Source organism: Excalfactoria chinensis, chromosome 1 (assembly GCF_039878825.1).
Source record: "Excalfactoria chinensis isolate bCotChi1 chromosome 1, bCotChi1.hap2, whole genome shotgun sequence".
In the NCBI taxonomy this organism is placed as follows: domain Eukaryota; kingdom Metazoa; phylum Chordata; class Aves; order Galliformes; family Phasianidae; genus Excalfactoria; species Excalfactoria chinensis.
Genome location: NC_092825.1, coordinates 104,556,929 through 104,576,229, shown reverse-complemented (window position 1 = coordinate 104,576,229; position 19,301 = coordinate 104,556,929). Strand labels below are relative to the sequence as shown.

The 19,301-nt window shown below is 40.5% G+C and overlaps 1 protein-coding gene across 4 annotated transcripts in view; it reads right to left on the bottom strand.

Annotated features, from left to right (window-relative positions):
- Positions 1–5,299: 5,299 nt before the first annotated feature.
- The window catches only part of AGPAT3 (1-acylglycerol-3-phosphate O-acyltransferase 3), an 89,963-nt gene continuing 75,961 nt past the window's right edge, over positions 5,300–19,301 (bottom strand). For all 4 annotated transcript variants that reach the window (XM_072335026.1, XM_072335037.1, XM_072335007.1 and 1 more), the window contains 7 exons: positions 16,779–16,948; positions 16,450–16,611; positions 13,873–14,026; positions 12,855–12,957; positions 10,957–11,032; positions 8,883–9,081; positions 5,300–8,398 (listed from right to left, as the gene is read on the bottom strand). In XM_072335026.1, coding sequence (XP_072191127.1) covers positions 8,310–8,398; positions 8,883–9,081; positions 10,957–11,032; positions 12,855–12,957; positions 13,873–14,026; positions 16,450–16,611; positions 16,779–16,948 — 953 coding nt within the window. In that variant the 3' untranslated portion in view covers positions 5,300–8,309. The remainder of the gene's footprint in view (positions 8,399–8,882; positions 9,082–10,956; positions 11,033–12,854; positions 12,958–13,872; positions 14,027–16,449; positions 16,612–16,778; positions 16,949–19,301) is intronic.

The window sequence follows — 19,301 nt, the reverse complement described above, 5'->3', positions numbered from 1 at the left end:
CTTCCAATGTATCTCAAACAGCAGTAGGACAGCAGTAGTTGCAGTCCCAGCAGGTTCACCTAAAAGAGCCAAGCCCAAACAGGGCCAGCACCAATCAGCTTCGGGATATATAAGAAGATCCCACAGCGTAAGGGTCACTGTGAAATAACTGGGCTGCTTAATACAGAAAGAAGCCACCTAACATCTCCTGCACTGTCATCCATGTAGCAAATAATTTCTTCTGTTTCTGCAGCTGTCCTATAGAGAGCTGCTCGACAAGCACAGTGGTGTTGGCCTACCCTTGTCCACACACCCCATCACTCCTTGTTTCTGCTTCTGTAGTCCACACAGTTGTGTTCCTGATGCTGGCTGAAAAGAAAGCAAGCAGCTGAGTAAAAAGGATTTGCAGAAAAGCGGGTTAAGAGGCAATGAGGTAAGGCACCACCAAGGACAAGAACTAGCAGAGTCGTGTCTCTTCTGTAGTTCACCGTAAGACAGCACACATGGAGGAACCAAGCTCTGCCTTCAACTGAAGCTTTGATTTTCGTGGCTTGGCTTTTGCATGTATTAAAGATCACGGCATCTTAGTCAAATGAATTCTTCATTACACTGCACTGAGAGAAACCTCAACCTCAGATTTTTCATTTTTAAGCTGAAAAAAAAAAAAAAAACAGACCTAAAAGAGCATTCACGATTCCACATCAAAATAATTGGCTTTTAAAAATGAATTATGGATCTGAGGAGATTCAGCATTGGCAAGGAAATATGAAAAGCTGCTTCTGTGCAAGCAACAAAAACAAGTCTCTGCTTGCATGTTTGTAGAATTGGAACCCATCCCCTGCTTTAGAAGTCTGCTTCTGTACGGTGAAACACGGTGCAACTGAGCCGACATCTTAAAGCAGCTCAGCATAACCCAGTATTTGCAGAGAGAAAGGAATCAGGGAAGAGAAAACTTACAATAGAAGCCAAGAACTCAGAGCTGGCAGTTCAGCTAAAAGATGACAAGAGGAAAGGGGTATTATCATGTGATGGTCTGTTACAGGCACAAATGTCATAAAGAAGAGCTGATGCCTTAGGTGACAATATTAACACCTTGCAGGTACAGAAGCAGGCCAGGAATATGTCTGAGGTAGAAACTGCAGAGATCTGCTTCTGCTGAGCAGCCCCCTGAGAGAAATAAGAAGGAAGCTAAGTCATCTTCCACTGGGTCTTCAGCTGCCTTCAGGTGGAAGTGTAGGAGGTGATGTACAGTTGAGGGATGGGGATGGTCTTTATCTTCTGGTGAAAAATCGAAACTTGAAGGATGAAAGATTTGACAAATTGGTTTAATCTACAGTGTCTGTACAGCCAACTTAACCTGCTGGTTTCACTCCTAACATCACACAGCTTTGCGCTTACTTGGGAAGACATCCTTTCCCATCCTGGTAAAGGGAAGGAACCACATGAAACTCCAGTATACCACATACGTGAATGCTGCAGTAATGCACAGTCCCTTCACAGTTCTTAATGACAGGCTTAGTGAGGAAGTGGAAGTTGTGTTAAGCTTATTACTTACTCCCAGGGTCCCAGCCCTGTCCAAAATGATCCACCCAGATTATTGCTGCAGACGTGTGGCCCTCACACGGATTGGTTTGCACGATGGAGATTAAAACAAAACAAAACGAAGCATAAAATGGAAATAAACCCAAACAAAATAGAAGCAAAATAGCCCTTAGTGCATAATCAGTTAGGAAAATCGGTGCAGTAAATAGGGAAAGAATACAGGTCTTCAGTTTACATATCGGCTACTTATTCAGTAACACTGAAGAAAAGCACATGTTGGCAGCCAACCTTTTTCACTTGTATACAGTAAAAGACAAAAGGGTCCCAGCATATTATGTACAAAGTTGCAAACAAAGTGTTGAGCAACCTGAAAGCATGAAGGACTTGTATAGTAATACAGCACGTTCACACAGCCAAAGCTACTTTATTTTACAAGATGAATCTTTTGCATCAATCCTTGTTTGTTTGTTTGTTTGTTTTTTTAATCCTGAAAGCTCAGTAAAAACAGTAAAATGAACCCCCTTCAACAAGATTTCAGAGACAACTTACAAAATGGAATTTGCATAGCACTGTAAGTCTGTGTGTTTGGGCACAGCTCTTTTTCCAAACTACAACGGGTGACAGAGTGAGGGTTGATCGGTTGGTTGGTTGTTTTTCAAGCAGATTCTGATGCTTCCAAACACCAAAAAAAAAAGAAAAATCAAGTGTAGGAAATAACTGTAGAAATGTACAAAAATATATACACATGCACAGTAAATGTTGACCCTGTAGACAGTTTTATTACTCATTAGATTTGGTTGATAATGATCGTCCGGTACTTACGCTTCCCTCCCAGTTATGAGTTTGTAACAATCCATCAAGGTTAAGGAGGGTTAGTTCCCTCTATGGGATTTTCCTTAAAGCTTGAGTACTTGCTGGTGATCTTTAGAAGAGTAACATGCCAATTTACACAGCTTGCTGGCTCTCAGGCAAGCAGCATTCCATTGTCACAGCGTACATTTCTGACAAAGCTGAAGCAAAATAATGCAAACGGGTACAGCTTGGCTCTGTGCACAGATGCAAATGCACATAATAAAGGAAGTCTATCTGATGCCTTGGGAAAAATTTGCATTCCTCATTATCTTGTGCTACCCACTCTGCTGTCCTTCCCAAATTAGATGGTGATGAAACTAAATATGTTTTATACCTTGGCTAAGAACAAAAATACAACCCAAAACCTCGCGTAAGACTGAAAATTGGTGCTAGCAGCTCCCATACTAAAGAATACTTTCAATTTAGATTTGAAAACTATCATTACGTTCCAGTTTCCGTTAAAGCTTCTATTTTTAAAATACATTTCCTCTTAAAAAAAGATAGAGTGCTTCTCTTGCTAATGGAGTTTGTAAAGCGTTGAAGAAATAGATAATCAGCTACAGTCAGGTACTCTCAAAAGTGAAAGTGAACAAATGAGCCTTCTGAGTTTCAAAAACTGCAGAGTAGCTTCTAACCATGGGGGTACATTTAAAGAAATCCGGGTAGTTCTCTGAAAACCAAGAGAGGTCAAGGGTAAAAGGAAACGTGACACATTAGGCTTATGGATGCCGACCCAATGTCTTCCCAACCCAAAGTGTGAAGTAGAATCATAGAATCACAGAATCATAGAATCACAATGTAGGAAAGGACCTACAAGATCATGTAGTCCAGCCGTTCTCCCATTACCATTGCTACCAGAAACCACTAAACCATCCCTTGTAGCTCCTCATCCAGACGACTCTTGTACACTGCCAGGGATGGCAACTCCAATTATTTCCATGTCATTTTCTGGTGGCTAGCAATCTGAGGTAGAACAGGTAAAACAAGCTTCCAGAGTTTTCCCTCAAAATCATAGCAGTTAAAAACATCAGCAAGTATCTTGGTGCAGAGATTATCTGAGACAAACAGATAAACTAGCCTTCAGAATAAACAGGGGGAAGCGTGGCAAAACAAAAGTTGCCATCTGTAATGAGGAGATGGTCTCTTGAAGACCAATTCTGACTTCAGTCACATAGGAATAAGTGAGGGTTACCACATAAGTTGTCACGGAGAGGTTTCACTTTCATGTTAAGGATCAGAATTTGCTACCCACATATATGCTTATCTCTGCTTTACAAAACTCTTTCTATTTTTGGGGGGCAGAAATTTAGCTGCATCTGTGCATGCCCCTCTGTTCAGCTGTGCGTACTGCAGCTCAGCACTGCTGTTAGCTGCTTCCAAACCCTTCAGGATTGAAGCCCTGGAGCAGCCCATCACAGATCAAAATGTTCAGAAATAGGGAAATGAGCAGCTGTGATAAACTGTGTTAAAGTTCAAATCCAGCATTGCCATGAAGAGGATGGACTTCGCTTCACAGACTTAAGCCAGGATTGTGCAGCTGGGACAGCTGTACACAACAAACTTCATACCCAGTGACGTAAGTGTGTGGACACCCAGGAGACGATATGAGCTATTCCCATGCATCCAGTGTTCAAAGAGGAAACTGGAAATGGATTTTTCACTTGCATCTGCATTTATCTGTGGCATCCCAATGAAACACAGTTGGGCGAAGTTTGTCCAACGCTGGCCTTACGCTCACCTACATATACTTCTACAAGATGCCAAAATAAAACTATTGTCCATCTTCAATCGGAAACACTCTGCACAGTGTGAACTCGGCATTACAAAAAGCTTCTGTCCTTACATTTCTGTAATCAAAATGCACACAAAGCAAATACAGATTCTGGGGGTGGTCCTAAGAACAAGTATTACCTTTAGCAATTGTCAGCCGTACATTGACCCCCACTTGCTTGTTGCTCCGACTATTATTGAAGAGCTTGTGCCAGCTTCCCTTTTACTGGTTTCATCAATGCCAGTAGAGATCTGTCGAGGTAATGAGTGCCTACGTGAGGCAGGCCTGGGAAGGATTTACAATCCCTAACAATGTTTTGCTCAGAACCAGCAAAGTTGCATTTTCAGTAGACTTAAACACAACCTTCAGACCTACTGGGCACATCAACCAGCGACAAAATGCAGGAAGACAAAGCCCCAGCTGTGCGAGGTGATTACAGTAGGACTGTTTAAACTGGAAAACTCCCCAAGTTCCAGCCAGGTTGTAAATGAATCATCTGTAGAAAATACAGACAAGCAAATATACAGACATCAGTAGGTGGTGACAAGTGGTAGGTATCACATGGATATGAGCAGACACGTTCACTTTTTTTTCTGTGAATACTAGGCAATTAGGACAAAGGTAGTGTCATATTCATTGGTCAGCAATTAAGTATAGAGCCCTTCAAGATATGTTAAAGCAGAACAAAGGAACGTTGCCAATGCTGTTCATGCCAGAGACAAATATTTTGCTCAGTTAACACTAAGTCAGTTGCAAGAGCACATTCAGCCCACAATGAGCAACAGAGAACTCTAATCCCTGTTGAGCCAAAATGTCTGGATACCAGTTATCCAAACATATTACAACCAGTCCTTCTTCAGCATCAGCTGTTTGTGCCTTCCTCACTGAAAAACGTTACCACGCCAGCAGTCTCAGAGCTCTCCCCCCAGCTTCTCAGACGTAGGTCAACATGATGCCATCTTGGAACTGCAAATCCCACTTTGAGAGCGATATCGTTCTTCGTTACAACGCTCAGTGCTGCCATGGCCCATTTCAGTCATCTTCAGAGGCAATGTTGAACTCTACGAGTCAGCTGGCAAGTCCATACTGAAAGACATGGTATCTGATCTAATCAAACAATAAATGAATGTTTTGAAAGGTGGAGAGAGAAAATGCTCCTATAGCTTTATGTTTATTAAACTTATACAGCATGTTGGAAAGCAAAAGACAAAAAACATGATATATTTTTGTTTATTATTGCTCTTAGAGGTCTTGGTAGTCAAATATACAAGCTACGTTCTATTAAACCAGAAGAAAACTGTGTAAGATATAAAATCTACACTCACTTTTCCAACCCAAGCCACTTGCTAATCTTTGTCAGTGACATTAACTTTAGCTATTTCAAGTTACTTTAATTTATACATACTGCGTATGTGTGCGTGCGTGTATATAAAAACCCCTATTTTAAGAGGCAAAATTCAAAATGAAGAGCTTCGTGTTGGTTTTGTACTGTTCTGTGCACTGCTGTATATTTCAGTTGTCCAAATGGTTACTGATATGTTTGCTTAGAAGAGCAAATTAATTGAATGATGATGCATGTACCATATTTTCATAAAGAAAGCATGACCAATAAGTTAAAAGGAAATAAAAAATATGGGTTATTCTCCCCTTGATGTACATGCATTAGTCCCATGATTCCTAGTAGGAAGTTGCATGCACTGAGAGGAGAAGAGTATCCCATAAAGAGAAAGGCTATTAATTCCTTTCTCCTTTAAACACTTCCCCTCTTCTCAACATTAAGAAGGGATTTATTTTGTGAAAATCTTGTCATGCCCCATTAATATACTGCTTAAAATGTAAGTATAAAACAGTGATCAGCCTGCTTTGCAAGCCTCACTTTGCCAGTACAGTCTACTTACACTCACTATCATCTTCAGGAAGCAAGTATACAGCATTTGTAACACCTCTCTAAGAAACAAGAATTATACCCAAAATATCCATTAATGAATTACTTATGGGAAAAGAAAAGGGAAGGGGAAAGAAAAGAAAGAAAAGCCCACTGGTTTTAGTCTTCCGCTTAAAAAGGTGAAAAATCAGAGTGTTATCTTTATCAGCATTTGCAATCCTAACCTTCTTCAAGTACAAAAGCATTCAGTAAGGAGAACAGAGTCATGGCTAGGATCTGTTCTCAATTCCTAAAGAGTATTCCAAATTTCACTAACAACAGTTGCTTATCCTCTATCTTAGGGAAGATTTTTTGGGGTTGAAAGATAACGTACTAATGCTGAGGCTGCGGGTACAGTGATTCAGTGAGGATAAGTCTAAGCAGAGACAGACAACACAGGTCATCCTTCAAATCCTTTTGTTGGAAAAATCACTAGTGAGAATCAAGTGCACGACAACAGTGATTGATGACCCACAGTAACATATTCTTCCAAGTTACAAAATTCCTCTTGTAGTCTTTGAAAACAGAGAAACATGTAGGAGAAAAGGCTACAATCCAACAGAACAAATACGAAAAGGAGGTAAATTATTACTCTTTTATCTTTGTTACTAGGGCAAAGATGAAAAACAACTATCAGTGCTCTGATAAGATCCTCTGTTTACAGAAGTGAGATAAATATTCTAGTGGCAGCTGGGTTAAACTGACAGACCTCAAGGTTCAGCTTCTGCCCTCAGCTATGGATCTTCAACCCATTTCCCACTGTAGCTAAATGCAGATTTTGGCCATCAGATTTACATATATAGGTAACTCCCGACTATCTGTAAATTGTTCTGTAGTTGTGCAGACAGAAGCAATCTGCAGTAATCTTAGACTGTGCATTTAGAGGGGAAGAGGGGAAAGACAGGAACAGCCATGATTCTGATCCCTATTTTCTGTGGAAAAATCTAAACATAGACGAGCAAAACTAAAGGCATTGAATATCCCTGAAGAGACCCCATACTCATTCTAATGCTTAACAGCAACAAGTCACCTTGTAATATTCTTCACATTAATACCTATAGCACAACCAAGTAGAAAGTGCAGCACGCTCTACTGTTACACAGAGTAGGATCCTGCTTTCATCTGTATCAACACCAAAACTCCCATTAGAAGTTCAAGAGATGCCAGTATTTGGAATCTGACTGCTACAGATCTTTCCTTTGAGAGTTCTCATATAGGACAGCGCTATGAAAACTACTGTGCTCTCCCTTTTTACTAAGAGACATTGATTGAACTGGACTTAGGTAATGACAGACATCAACAGAAACAGATGGAGAAAACATCAGGATGACTGAACAGGTTTCCTTCTTTGCACAACTCCAGATTCCATCGTCCAAATTCAGAAAACAAACCAAACTTGAGCAAATTCAAAATTACACGTGTGTACGTTGTGAAACAGGGCAAATCACACTCAAGACTGAAGTAATATTTGGTGATCAAACAGCCTTGAGCAGTTGGCAGGAGCTATGATGGGAAATCTATACCGGTCAAATACCAGTGGATCTGTTCTATGGTATGTACCAATAAGTAACGCAATGCTTCCAAACTCCGCTAGCCATTCTCTAACATTATGGAAGATTTAAGAAGTTGCCTGAAAAATAAGAAGTATCAGTGTAACATACAAATAGGATTTAATCTGTAGCCATGACAACACAACCTTTCCAAAATGACTAACCCGGTGAACATGTCAATTAACTCAAGGATGGTTGTTTTTTTCCTGGATCGTTAATTCAAAAAGTTGAAAATCAACAAATGCTGTTGGCTTTCGCAAGAGGAAACGTTCTGCGGCTCCTCTTGTAAAAGTGAATGTAGTGCTCTTGACAGAAACCAGTGTATTCAGTTATCTGAAGATGCACACAGCCCATATTCAATGACATCTTTTTCTGCCCCTACCCCCAAATCCCCAACAAAGCAAGAAAATTTAGGTTCTTCCTCCCCCCCCACCCTGATTTTCTCCCACAGTTTGACTACAGTAATCCTTAAACAGGCAGAAAGTCGATGCATTCTGTTCAGGTGATTCCTCCAAATTCTTCATTCTTGGCTCAAGTTTTATTCATTAATATTAGTCATCAGTTATTAAGAAAAAGATAGTTTCTAAATGTTTATTGTTTTTGTGGTGGTTTTTTGTTTTGTTTGTTTGTTTTTAACTGAAGTTAATCGGATACCATAGTCTGGTTATACGTGCTCAACTGCAGATGTCAGTTATTCCTTTTTCTTGAATTCTTGGTTGCCATAGCTGGAGCCTTTTTCTATTTCAGTTACTCCTATCAGTCTACGAACTCCAAAGGAAGCTTTAAAACATAACAGAGAAATGGGATGTATATTAAAGCCAGCTCAAGGATTCTGGAGATTACATTAAACACAGAAGCAGAACAAACATACAAATATGAGTTATTCCAAGCCTAAAGTCAGTAGATACTACAGAACGCTGCTTTTCAACTGCGCTGTATGAAGCTGCATGTAGACCACCTGGTTTTGTCTGAGTTTTCCTTTTTTTTCCTCCAAAATGATAAACAATGTGTTCAGTCTGAGTATTTTCTCCTTCAAACATGGACTACAAAACCCACTTGCTATCGATTGTTATAGATAGTGCTTAAGATAGGAAGGCAAATCTGCCTGGATTCATGATTTTCAAATAATAAAAATACTATACAAGGTAAAAGACTACATAAAGAGCTCTTCTGCAAGTCCCATTCATAATCATAATCATAATGCACAGAACTAATGGCTCCTATTACTTGTCACTGGGCCTAGCACCTTCTCTGCTTTTATTACCTGCTCCGACAAATCCCAGGAATGCAAGGATAAGGAGAGGTGATCCACTTGCAAAAACTCCAAAGCCAAATGTGAAGAGAGGGGAGAGAAGAACTGTGGCCCAGAAAAGAAAGTTTAGGAGAGTCCATGGTCTCCTAGGTGGTTTGAACTGCTGGCCCGGAAACGTGCCTTCTTGATTATACATTTCTTGCAAAGCATCCTGAAAGAAAGAGAAGGTGGATGAAAACATAACCGTATGTTTACACTAAGCAATCCAAGACAAGTCTAGGACAACATCAAGGACATCCTCTACAGTAAATACTTGTCAAGAGTGTACATGGCATCCATTTCCATCTGCTGTTGTGGCATTTTTGCTGTTTGGGCATTTTAGTTAACTGACAGAGCCACTACTATATGGGCCCTTTGAAGGCTATGTTGGTCATGATCAGAAACTGAAACAACATTGGCCTTTCCATCACCAAATAACTTCATCTGCTCTCTTAATCTGCTAAAAATTTAGGGCAGCATGAGGCAACAGTTCAAACGGTACTGGCCTCTTTGCTGGATGCTTTTTCTTCCAGTTTTTACTTCCAGAAAGGTCAGAGTGATTTGAGTAAATCACAGTACAGCAATGCGAAAAAGAGGAAGACAAATCACAAAATGACCAGCAAAGACAGCACTGTACTAACCATTAATGCAAGAGCTATTCTTCTCTTGGTTTGTAAGAATGCTCTGTAAGACATTCGAGTCACTACCAAGGATGGTTCAAGTTAGGCTATTTCTTATTATTTCCCCTGCTAGGGCTGAGATGTTCAAGCTGTTCTTTGCCTTTTGAGCCTTTTGAGGCCTTATCTATCATACAGGAAGAGCATTTTAAGGATTCCAGTTACAACATACTGCTACAAGCGTAAGATCAATATATGAAATGCCCACATATATAAATAATACCTCCCCTGACAACATCTCTCATATTTCTCAATTTTAATGGAGGAGCAGCAAACATCAGCAAGGAACACTAAGTCCTCAATTTGCAAGCGAAGCAGAGCATTCTGTCCGAAGAACGGAGCCAAGCAGAATGGATGCTCTGTGCTGCATCTGCTTTGCCCTGCTACTGGTTGTTTAACAAAGACACAGAGGAAGAAAGGCCCTGTAAAATACCTCATGAAGTTCCCCTCAAACCAGGCAATTTCAGCAGGAATTCTCATACCTAAGAGTATTCCAGACCCTTAGAATTTGCTGCCTTCCTACAGACCTACAGGCTAAGTATAAGCTTGGAAATGCTGCAGTGTAGGCTAACATAGCAGAATAAAAGCAAAGACAGTAAATATTTCTGTGCTCCCAATTCCCCCCACGCCCCCCAGAGAGGAATAATACCACAATTAAAATACACATTTCAAGTTCAACAACCCACCAATTAGGGCTGGGCAATGTAGATTACAGTTCTTTCCTCTCTCCTGTTGGATCTGTGGTCATGAAATAAACTATCTAATGGGGAAAAAGATAAGAAATGAGAAAAAGCTTTGAGCCCTCTGAAGGCACTCTAGCCATTTGTGACACCTGTCCCTGGCAACAGATCCCAGGGACTATCTGTAGTGTGCCACACACCACTTCAGAGGTATTACAAGAAGACAGAGAAGAAAAGGGTGGAAGAAATATAAAAGCAAAGGACCAGTGTTGCTGAGAGCCTGGCCTGGCTGCCCCTGGCACAGTTATCACTCTTCTTGAGTTCATAAAAGCATCCACAGCGAATATGGAGCTTTTAGAAACGTGTGACAGAGACCCAAGAGCTGAAGAACGTAAAAAGATGGTTGACTGCTATTAGTCTTCTGCAACTCAGCACAGTGGGGTCTACGAAGCCCATTGTGCTTCCCAACAACTAGAGACCTACTCAGTGGCCACAGAGGGGCGGCTACGGGGCTCTCTTAACAGCACACCTATACTGTTCCATTCAATAGTCTGAGGAACAGATACCAAATTAAATATATTTCCATCTCTTCTCTCCCTCTGGTGGAATGCTGTGCATTTCTCAGTTCTTTAATATACTACCCCTGAAAATTCTGAAAGCAAAAGAAAAGAAAAAAGGAAAGCTATTTACCTTTTCTTGGTAAAGCTTATGAAGCCAGTTTGCAGCTTCCTTTTCATCTTGAGGGATATCTTCCAGAGGAAATCTCCTGGTTTAGTAGAGCGGTGAAGGAATAAACAACAACAACAACAACAAAAGAATTAAGAGAAAATACAGGTTTTTGACTTCAGACCTCTATTAGAGAAGATCTCCCATTCAGTAAAAGACAGTTTAGATGTAACAGTGTCACTGATGGCACAGTTCTTTCTTTAGTGCAGATGAACTGGGATCTAAATAACTGCCGATTCGCCACCTAAAAACTTGGATCTTTAAAAGAAAACAAACTGTATGAGCTCCCATCAATTTCAGAGCACATTAATAAAACAAGCATTTCCCATTAAAACGCTGTTACTTCCTCACTGGAGCCATCACCTGCTGATTTCCAGTGAGCTCAGACTGGGAACCTCCTACAGAGCCTGCCTTCTTGCTCTCTGTCCCTCTGGCCATACAAATATGAAAGTGCATATGAAAGGGATGTCCAGCTCCGGGTACTGACTTGACCTCACTGAGAACAGCTGCCTTCCCCCTAGCAGTGAAGAGCCAACACATTTTCCTGCATGGTTTTGTTTACTGAGAAACTCTGTTGAGCATATTTCAGCAACGCTCCAACAGTATCAGGCTCATCTTACAGCAGGGCAGTAAGAACAGAAGTGTTATTTCTGGGAGAGCTCCAGACACAGTGATAGCACATAGAATTTATTTGCTGCTGTTCAACCAGGGGAATGTGTTTCCACAGCTCGAAGTAAAGCCTTTGAGCCTGCAGCAGCAGAGGGAAGATACGCTAACACATTTCTAATGATTTCCGTATCCCATAAACAAACTGAAAACTAGGGCTTGCAGATTTCTTTTTAATAGCTCTAACAGGAGGAGATGCTCAATTAATACAAGTAACGCTCAATAAAAGCTCGGCGAAAAGTCATTTGCTGAAAGCTCTTTGCTACAATTGTTGCTGTGTTGATGCCGCCACTAGAGGGTACTCACAGCAATAACATTTACTTGTTTAGCTCTGGAGTCCATCAGGACAAAGATTGGATCACCAACAGAGCTCTAAGCTCCTTACCTTTGCACAGGTATCTGCATGTGTATATGTGAAGAACAAGAACTTACATGCTTCCTTTCTCTATCTAAGCCATGTCTGCTGCAGACATAAAAGGGAAAGGAAGAAAATCAACAGGAAAGTGTTGGTTGCTTCTATGATCACAAGGAGGCCTTGGAAGGAGAAGGAGACAGAAGATAGCAAGAAAGAGAAAGGACATGTATGTGTGCATGTGTGAAGTCTATGCTGTGGAGTTAGGTGTTAACAGTCACTCTTTCAGGCAAAGAAGTAATGAAGAATGTGAGGAATGTATCACCTCAATTCATATGATGTTTGAAATTCAGCATTATTTAACTTCTAATCTGCTAGTCAAACCATGTGACAGAAGGAGAGAAACTGGCACAGTAAGGAGCTTTACACCACTTTCTATGAGAACCTACTAGTTTTGGACGGACTATTCATACTATGTGTACACTTACAAGAGACTGGAAAGGGAACAGAGGAATTAGTTGGCTTTCTGCTCCCAGCAGAGAAATGAAGGTGGTATGTGAATGCCCTCACTGCAAAAACCTTGGGGAAATCCCAGCTGTACTGACAGTGCTGTCATATCCAGCCTTAAAGAGCCCATCCAATGTGCTGTGACTTGCTGGGCAAAAATCAGGGCGTGATTCTCAAATACGAAAGCAAAGAGAAGCAGGAGAGAAACAGGGAGGTTTCCATGGCCTACAAAGAAAAGAGAACTACAGCAAAGGACATTTCCCTCCAACATCTGCATACACTTTGGACATACACAAAGCATGCATCTTAAGGCTCACCTCCATCATGAGATACTCACCTTACACACATATCTGCTTCGTATTTCTTCCCATAGAGAATTCCTAATAAAGATGGGTTCTTGTTTCCTCTGAAATTTAGTGTTACGTCATACACTGCTGAAACTGTTGTAAAGAAGAAAAAAAATAGCTGTTACATCAGTGATTCTAGCAAACACGTTACCAGTGCCCTTGCATTAAACAGCACCAGGGCCCCTGCATTAATGATGCCAGATGGCAGAGTCCTTCACCACTTTGTGCTTGCATGCTGTATTTATCTATTTCAGCCACCTGACGTTCCCAACTATGTTGCATGTGTGTTACCAAAACACAACCTGACTTGGTGAACTAAGCAACAATGGCATACAAAACAAGACTATTTTTTATTATTGGGGCCCCCAGTACAGGAATAACGTGGAGCTCTTGGAGCAGATCCAGAGGAGGGTCACTAAGATGATGAGAGGGCTGAAGCACCTCTCCTATGAGGAAAGGTTGAGGGAACTGGGCTTGTTTAGCTTGGAGAAGAGAAGGCTTTGGGGTGACCTCATTGTGACCTTTCAGTACTTGAAGGGAGTGTATAAATAGGAGGGGGAATGGCTGTTTACAAGGGTGGATAGTGATAGGACAAGGGGGAATGGTTTTAAACTAAGACAGGGGAGGTTTAGGTTAGATATTAGGAGGATGTTTTTCACACAGAGAGTGGTGTCACACTGGAACAGGTTGCCCAAGGAAGCTGTGGATGCCTCATCCATGGAGGCATTCAAGGCCAGGCTGGATGTCGCTCTGGGCAGCCTGGTCTGGTAGACCCTGCACATAGCATGGGGGTTGAAACTGGATGGTCATTGTGGTCCTTTTCAACCCAGGCCATTCAAATAAATAAATAAATAAATAAAGAGAAAATAATAATAATAATAAAAAAAAGAACAATTAACACAGTGAATGTTTATTACTGCCTACTCGCTAACTGTATTTAACACAGTGAATGAAATACACTGTGCTACGCATTACAGTTAACATGAAGTAAAAACAGCTTGCCAGTACCTGTTCCCCTGAGACACTGGACAGCAGTGGTGAAACCTTTGGTTCTGGGCAACAGGTGATACTTCAGTTTGGGCAGCCCCTTGGATTCAGCTACCTCCATACTGATACGATGCTTGGTCTCTGTAAAACGAGTTCCTTCACAATACAGGAGAAACTAGTACAGCAAGACAAAAGGCAAGAACAAGGATGTCTTGTGATCACAAGAAAACAAGCAGAACACCAACATTTTTTGTAACATAAGCATATATCTGTGCATGTGTACATAAACACTTCAGGAAAAAACGTATTAATCATTACCTTGCTCATTTCCAATTTGTACTGTATGAGCAGAGCTACTCATATGAGGACAGACCTGTTTGTTTGTCTGAAAGCTTTTCCAATTATTATTTTTTTATTACTTGTACCAGTTGTGTTCATAAAATTGATGTGTTTTCCTAAAAACCTTTACCTCATTCATCATGAAAAGCATCAATCTGACTGGAAAATCCTTCCATACTGACTTCAGGCAGCACAAAATTATCTATCTGTCCTTTTCCAGCCTCTACGTTACCACCGCTCTACTTGAGAGAGAAACCAGAAGTAAAGCCAAGCCAAGCCAAGAACCAACAAACAAAGCCCATCTGAGTACCGTGGGGTGGAGATCTTTTTAGCCCTTGTCATTTTGAAAGGTGGACGTAATTCCCATCACACTTCAGTTTTACCTTTGAAACACTGCAGGACTGAAACACACAAATCTTTGCACCACAGGTGCAACAGGCACAGGGGGAAAGCAAAGGTTGCTACTACTCTTTCTCACAGCAGTACCATGTCATGCTGTAACACCGCAGTTCAAAAGAAAGACCTGTTGAATGAGTCACTATATACCTGCAGTTTGTTAGAGCTGCAGCTGCTCCACTTTTCCTCTGTAGTGTATGCAAATAATGTCCATCATAAAAGGTAAGTTAAATGAGTGTTAAAACTACAAAGCCATGCACAAAGTAGTTGGAAGTGCCTGAGTGTGTGACAGCATGGAGCTGGTCCTGCCATCTTTATATGGCCCTTGAGGACCCATTAGGAAAACAAGATCAACCACAGGCAGGTGCTGAGGACAGCTGAAGGTACAGAGGCTAATACTGCACACTGAGCTTCTGGTCTTGAATTCAAGTTCTCTTTCCCCTATACCAAACTCTCATCTTCTTGTTACTCAATGGAGAAGCGACCCTTTTGAACCAGGTACATGAGCAAGGCACAGACTGCACTGTGAAAAAGACCTAATGAAGGAAGGTTGTACAGACAGTGCTAATTACAACACTTGGAATTCAAAAATTAAATAGGGAATTGATTTGTTCAAGTCAATTTTAATCATGATTTAAATTACCACGCAGGAAGTCTTGATTTAAGTAATCAATGCTATCTATAGTTTGCATTTATATTTTTTAAGTTGTTTTCTCCAGAGACCAGTCCTTGGATCTCAATACAGAATCATTACAATATATGGATTCGCAACTATCATACAGCCTTGATGCATTTTAAAGGGTATGTTTTTCCTTCTTTTATTTTTAAACAGTAATCAGAAGGATGTATTCAGTCTTGTATACATTCAGTCAGAATATTGTATATATTCAGTCAGAATACTGCCATATTCTAGTTATTCAATACTTGAAAATACATCGGCCAGAATCCTCTTTTTCTGAATCTTGTAGTTTTGTAATGATAGAAAATCCCGATCGATGCACTCACTATGAACAAGGTAAGCTTACTATTTCACCATTCATTTTAACAAGCTGTATTGAATGGCATCAAAATTCAGTTAAACTGTGCATAAAACCTCTTAAAATGTTTTACGGGCCAAATAACCATACTTTTAATGTACTGCTAGAAAATCAAAACAGTACATTTACCTCAATATTTTCATTCAAAGATAAAAGAAATTTAATAGGTTGACGATTCCATTGCAAAGTCTAACAGCATTGCACATAATGAATCATACACATTTACCCTTGGCTCCAAATAATGTCAAAATAAGGACACATACAGTAAGCTTACAATTGCTTTTGCAGTTATGTGTGTTCTCATGTAGGCTTTAAGGAAGCATATGATTTTATAGATCAAAGGACATACCAACGCATGAACTTCCTATTAAAACCTATGGTGCGTGCACCCCTCCACCCAGATGCATCTTTTCCAGAAGAGACTTTTTTTTGTGTTCTTTTATCCTACTGCAGAAAATGTAACCTAATAGTATGCAGATTTACTTGTTAAATACTGGCTGTTAATTAAAAGGATGAGAAAGTATAAATGAACTTATTCTAAGTGTTGCACAAGTTTGATTTTATAAATTATCTTTAAGCCTGTAAACCATCCATGCAAGCTTCTGAAATGCTTTCCAAATGCCTATCATTAAGAACAGGCAAACAGAGCAACACTTTACATGCACATACCAAAAGATGCTCTGAAACAGAGCATGTTTTCCATGATAGCATGCAAAGAAAGTAGGGAGCAAACCTTCTCCTGATATACAAGGTATTGCACTGCAAGAGCACAACTTCCCTGTTTCACTTCCAGCAGTCAGTACCAGAGGAGGAAACTGACACTTACCCACATGTATTCGGGATAGTCAGCCAAACGTTTTAATCCCTCAATAACTGTATCTCTGTCTTCTTCCCATTTCCTTTTGCAGAAAACAATCTCAAGGAAGTACCATGTCCAGCCAATTAGGGGCACGTACAATAGCTCTTTCTTAGCAAGAACTTTGGAACTCTTGGAGAAAGACAAAAACAACAATCCAAAAATGTCATTGGCTGATGTGTATGAAGCGAAAGCATTAAGGTTATAAAAAGGTGATAAAAAGCTGATGGGGCTTTATCTGCATGGGTTTAAGACAGACCTCTAGTCCTCCAGATGAAGAGAAAGCTTATGGCACATACCCCCAGCACTCCAAAGCGCTCCGTCATAGTCCAGCCACACAAGAAGTCAATTTCAAAGTTGTGGTTCAAGATGATGATGACATGCTCTTTCCCAAAGGTATTCACCGTAGCCTCGTCGGAGAACAAGGTGCACTCTGTGCCCGACCACCATTCCAACAGCATTACTAACTCTGAGGAACATGAAGAAGAGAGAGATGAGTTAGGGCTGATGCTTGCTTGCGGAAAACATTCAGTGTTTCTACAGCAGCCCCATGCAGTGTCTGGTCTCTTCTGACTCCTGACAAGACTTGTCATCTTCTCAGTTCAACCCAGATGAGATTAAATGAGAGCTTGTAAGTCTATAGACCTAATTAAAACACTATCCTTAAGCATTATTTAGGGAACTGGATATATGCAATATGGATACTTTAACAACTTTTTAACAGTGGCAAGTTTAGGCATTGTAGTACGAGTGTGAAATTTTCTGATCACCAGAAAATATATTAGAACCTTTATACCTGAAAACAGACAGCTGAGCCGCTGATTGCTCCACTAAATGAGTACACATTCTCCCAGGTGGAACACAAATTATGCATAGATGCAGCCTAATGCTTTTACTCAATATGAAACAAGGTTTATGGAGGTAAACAGACCCATGAAGAGCTTTTAAAGGAATATGGTGCATAGATCTTCTGCAAGAGATTTTTAATATTAGAACACAGGATTCTTAACATCCAATATTACGGTCACCTACAGAGTCAGAAGCAACAGTGATTCAAGCTAGTTTATCAAAATACTTGCACAAAGCCAGGAATAGTAAACTGCATCTTTTGTGTACAGCAAAAGAATGAACAAGCCCTTTCCCCACCATCTTCTCCAACTGTCAGTATTCCAGTGTATCTCTTCTTCCACTCTGTAAATTTCCTTCATTATCCACTCTTCTTATATTCAGCTCCCTTCCTTTTCATCTTAGAAAGACCTTCCTGGATGTGTTTAAAAGCCATTTGGATGTGGTGACATGATTTAGTGGAGGGTTGTTAGTTAGGGTACTATGGTTAGGTTGTGGTTGGACTCAATGATCTTTAAGGTCTTTTCCAACCTGAGTGATTCTATGATTCTATGATTCTATGATTCCATTCCATTTAAATTCAGCACACATTTAGCATAGTTACTATGGTTTGCCTATTAATCTCTTTTCAGTACAACAAGGCAGATGGAAAGCATTGCTGGTATCATGGGACAACTATAAAAAGTATGAGAATAGTTCATTTTCCCAGTAGGAAGATTTGCTTTCACGTAGACTGTAGTCATTGGTATTTTCTCATTTCAGTAAGTTACAGATGCAATCAAAATTTGTTTGCACAACTATGGCAGTTAAAAACTCCAGCTCTTCTGATGCCATCATTACAAATATGCAAGGTCAAAACTAGGTGGACTCCTTTCAGTTCTCTACATCAGATTCTGCCACATCACATTTCAATCTTCTGCCAGGAAGCCTTTCTTTTGCGAAATGGAGCAGTGCCTTCCTACACGAAGGTTTCTGGTCAGTGGGATCACAATTCACACTATTCTGTCTTTGCTGCCAAATAAAGAGTAAATCCAAGCCAATTTTGCATCACATCACAGAGAAAGCAAACATAGTACTTGGGTGAATAGTAAGGGAAAACCACCCTAATCTGCTGAAGACACATAGCTTCTGTAGCTTATCTGCCAAGCTGTTCTCCTGTATAATTTTCAAGACTCCCTCATTTGGAGGCTTGACAAATGTATGCAATTTGCTCACTGAGAGAGTCCGACCCTGGCTGATTGGAATTGCAGCAGAGAAAACTTCATAAAAACTAGAGTTTTTCATCTTTTCTTTACAGCTTTATCTCCTTTGGGAAAGATGCTATCGCTTTTCTTTCTTGTTCTGATTATTCTGGCTCAGTGTAAGAATCATGGCATGGTTTAGATTGGAAGGGATGGTTAAGATCATCAATTCCATCCCCCTGCTATAGGCAGGGACACCTCCCTCTAGACCACGTTGCTCAAAGCCCCATCCAGCCTGGCCTTGAGTGCTTCCAGGGAGGGGGAATCTACAGCCTCACTGGGCAACCTGTTCCAGTGTCTCACCACCCTTGTAGTAAAGAATTTCTTCCTACTATGTATTCTAAATCTATCCTCTGCCAGTTTAAAATCATTTCCCTGCCTGCTACATGCAAGCAGAATGTCCTCAGCTTAGAGCTATGTTCTTTAGTGTTGGTGTTTGGGAGACTGGAGTAGTGGTACCAAACACAGTGTAATGCTCCAAGAGATATTACTAGAGTTATGAACAACTCTAGTAACTGCTACATTCACTACATCTTCTTAACAAAAATAAACTGGGTACATTTCTCTCTCAACATCAGGTAAAAAGTCTGCAGAGCCTGCAGAAGCATTCCTTGTACTATGGATTCCAAAATAGTGAAGGAAGCTTTGCTTAGATTTGCCAGATTTCACACTGAAAGAGGAGGGTTGATGAGCCAGAGAATTCATACGAGGAAACAGATTGTCCTTTACAAGCGT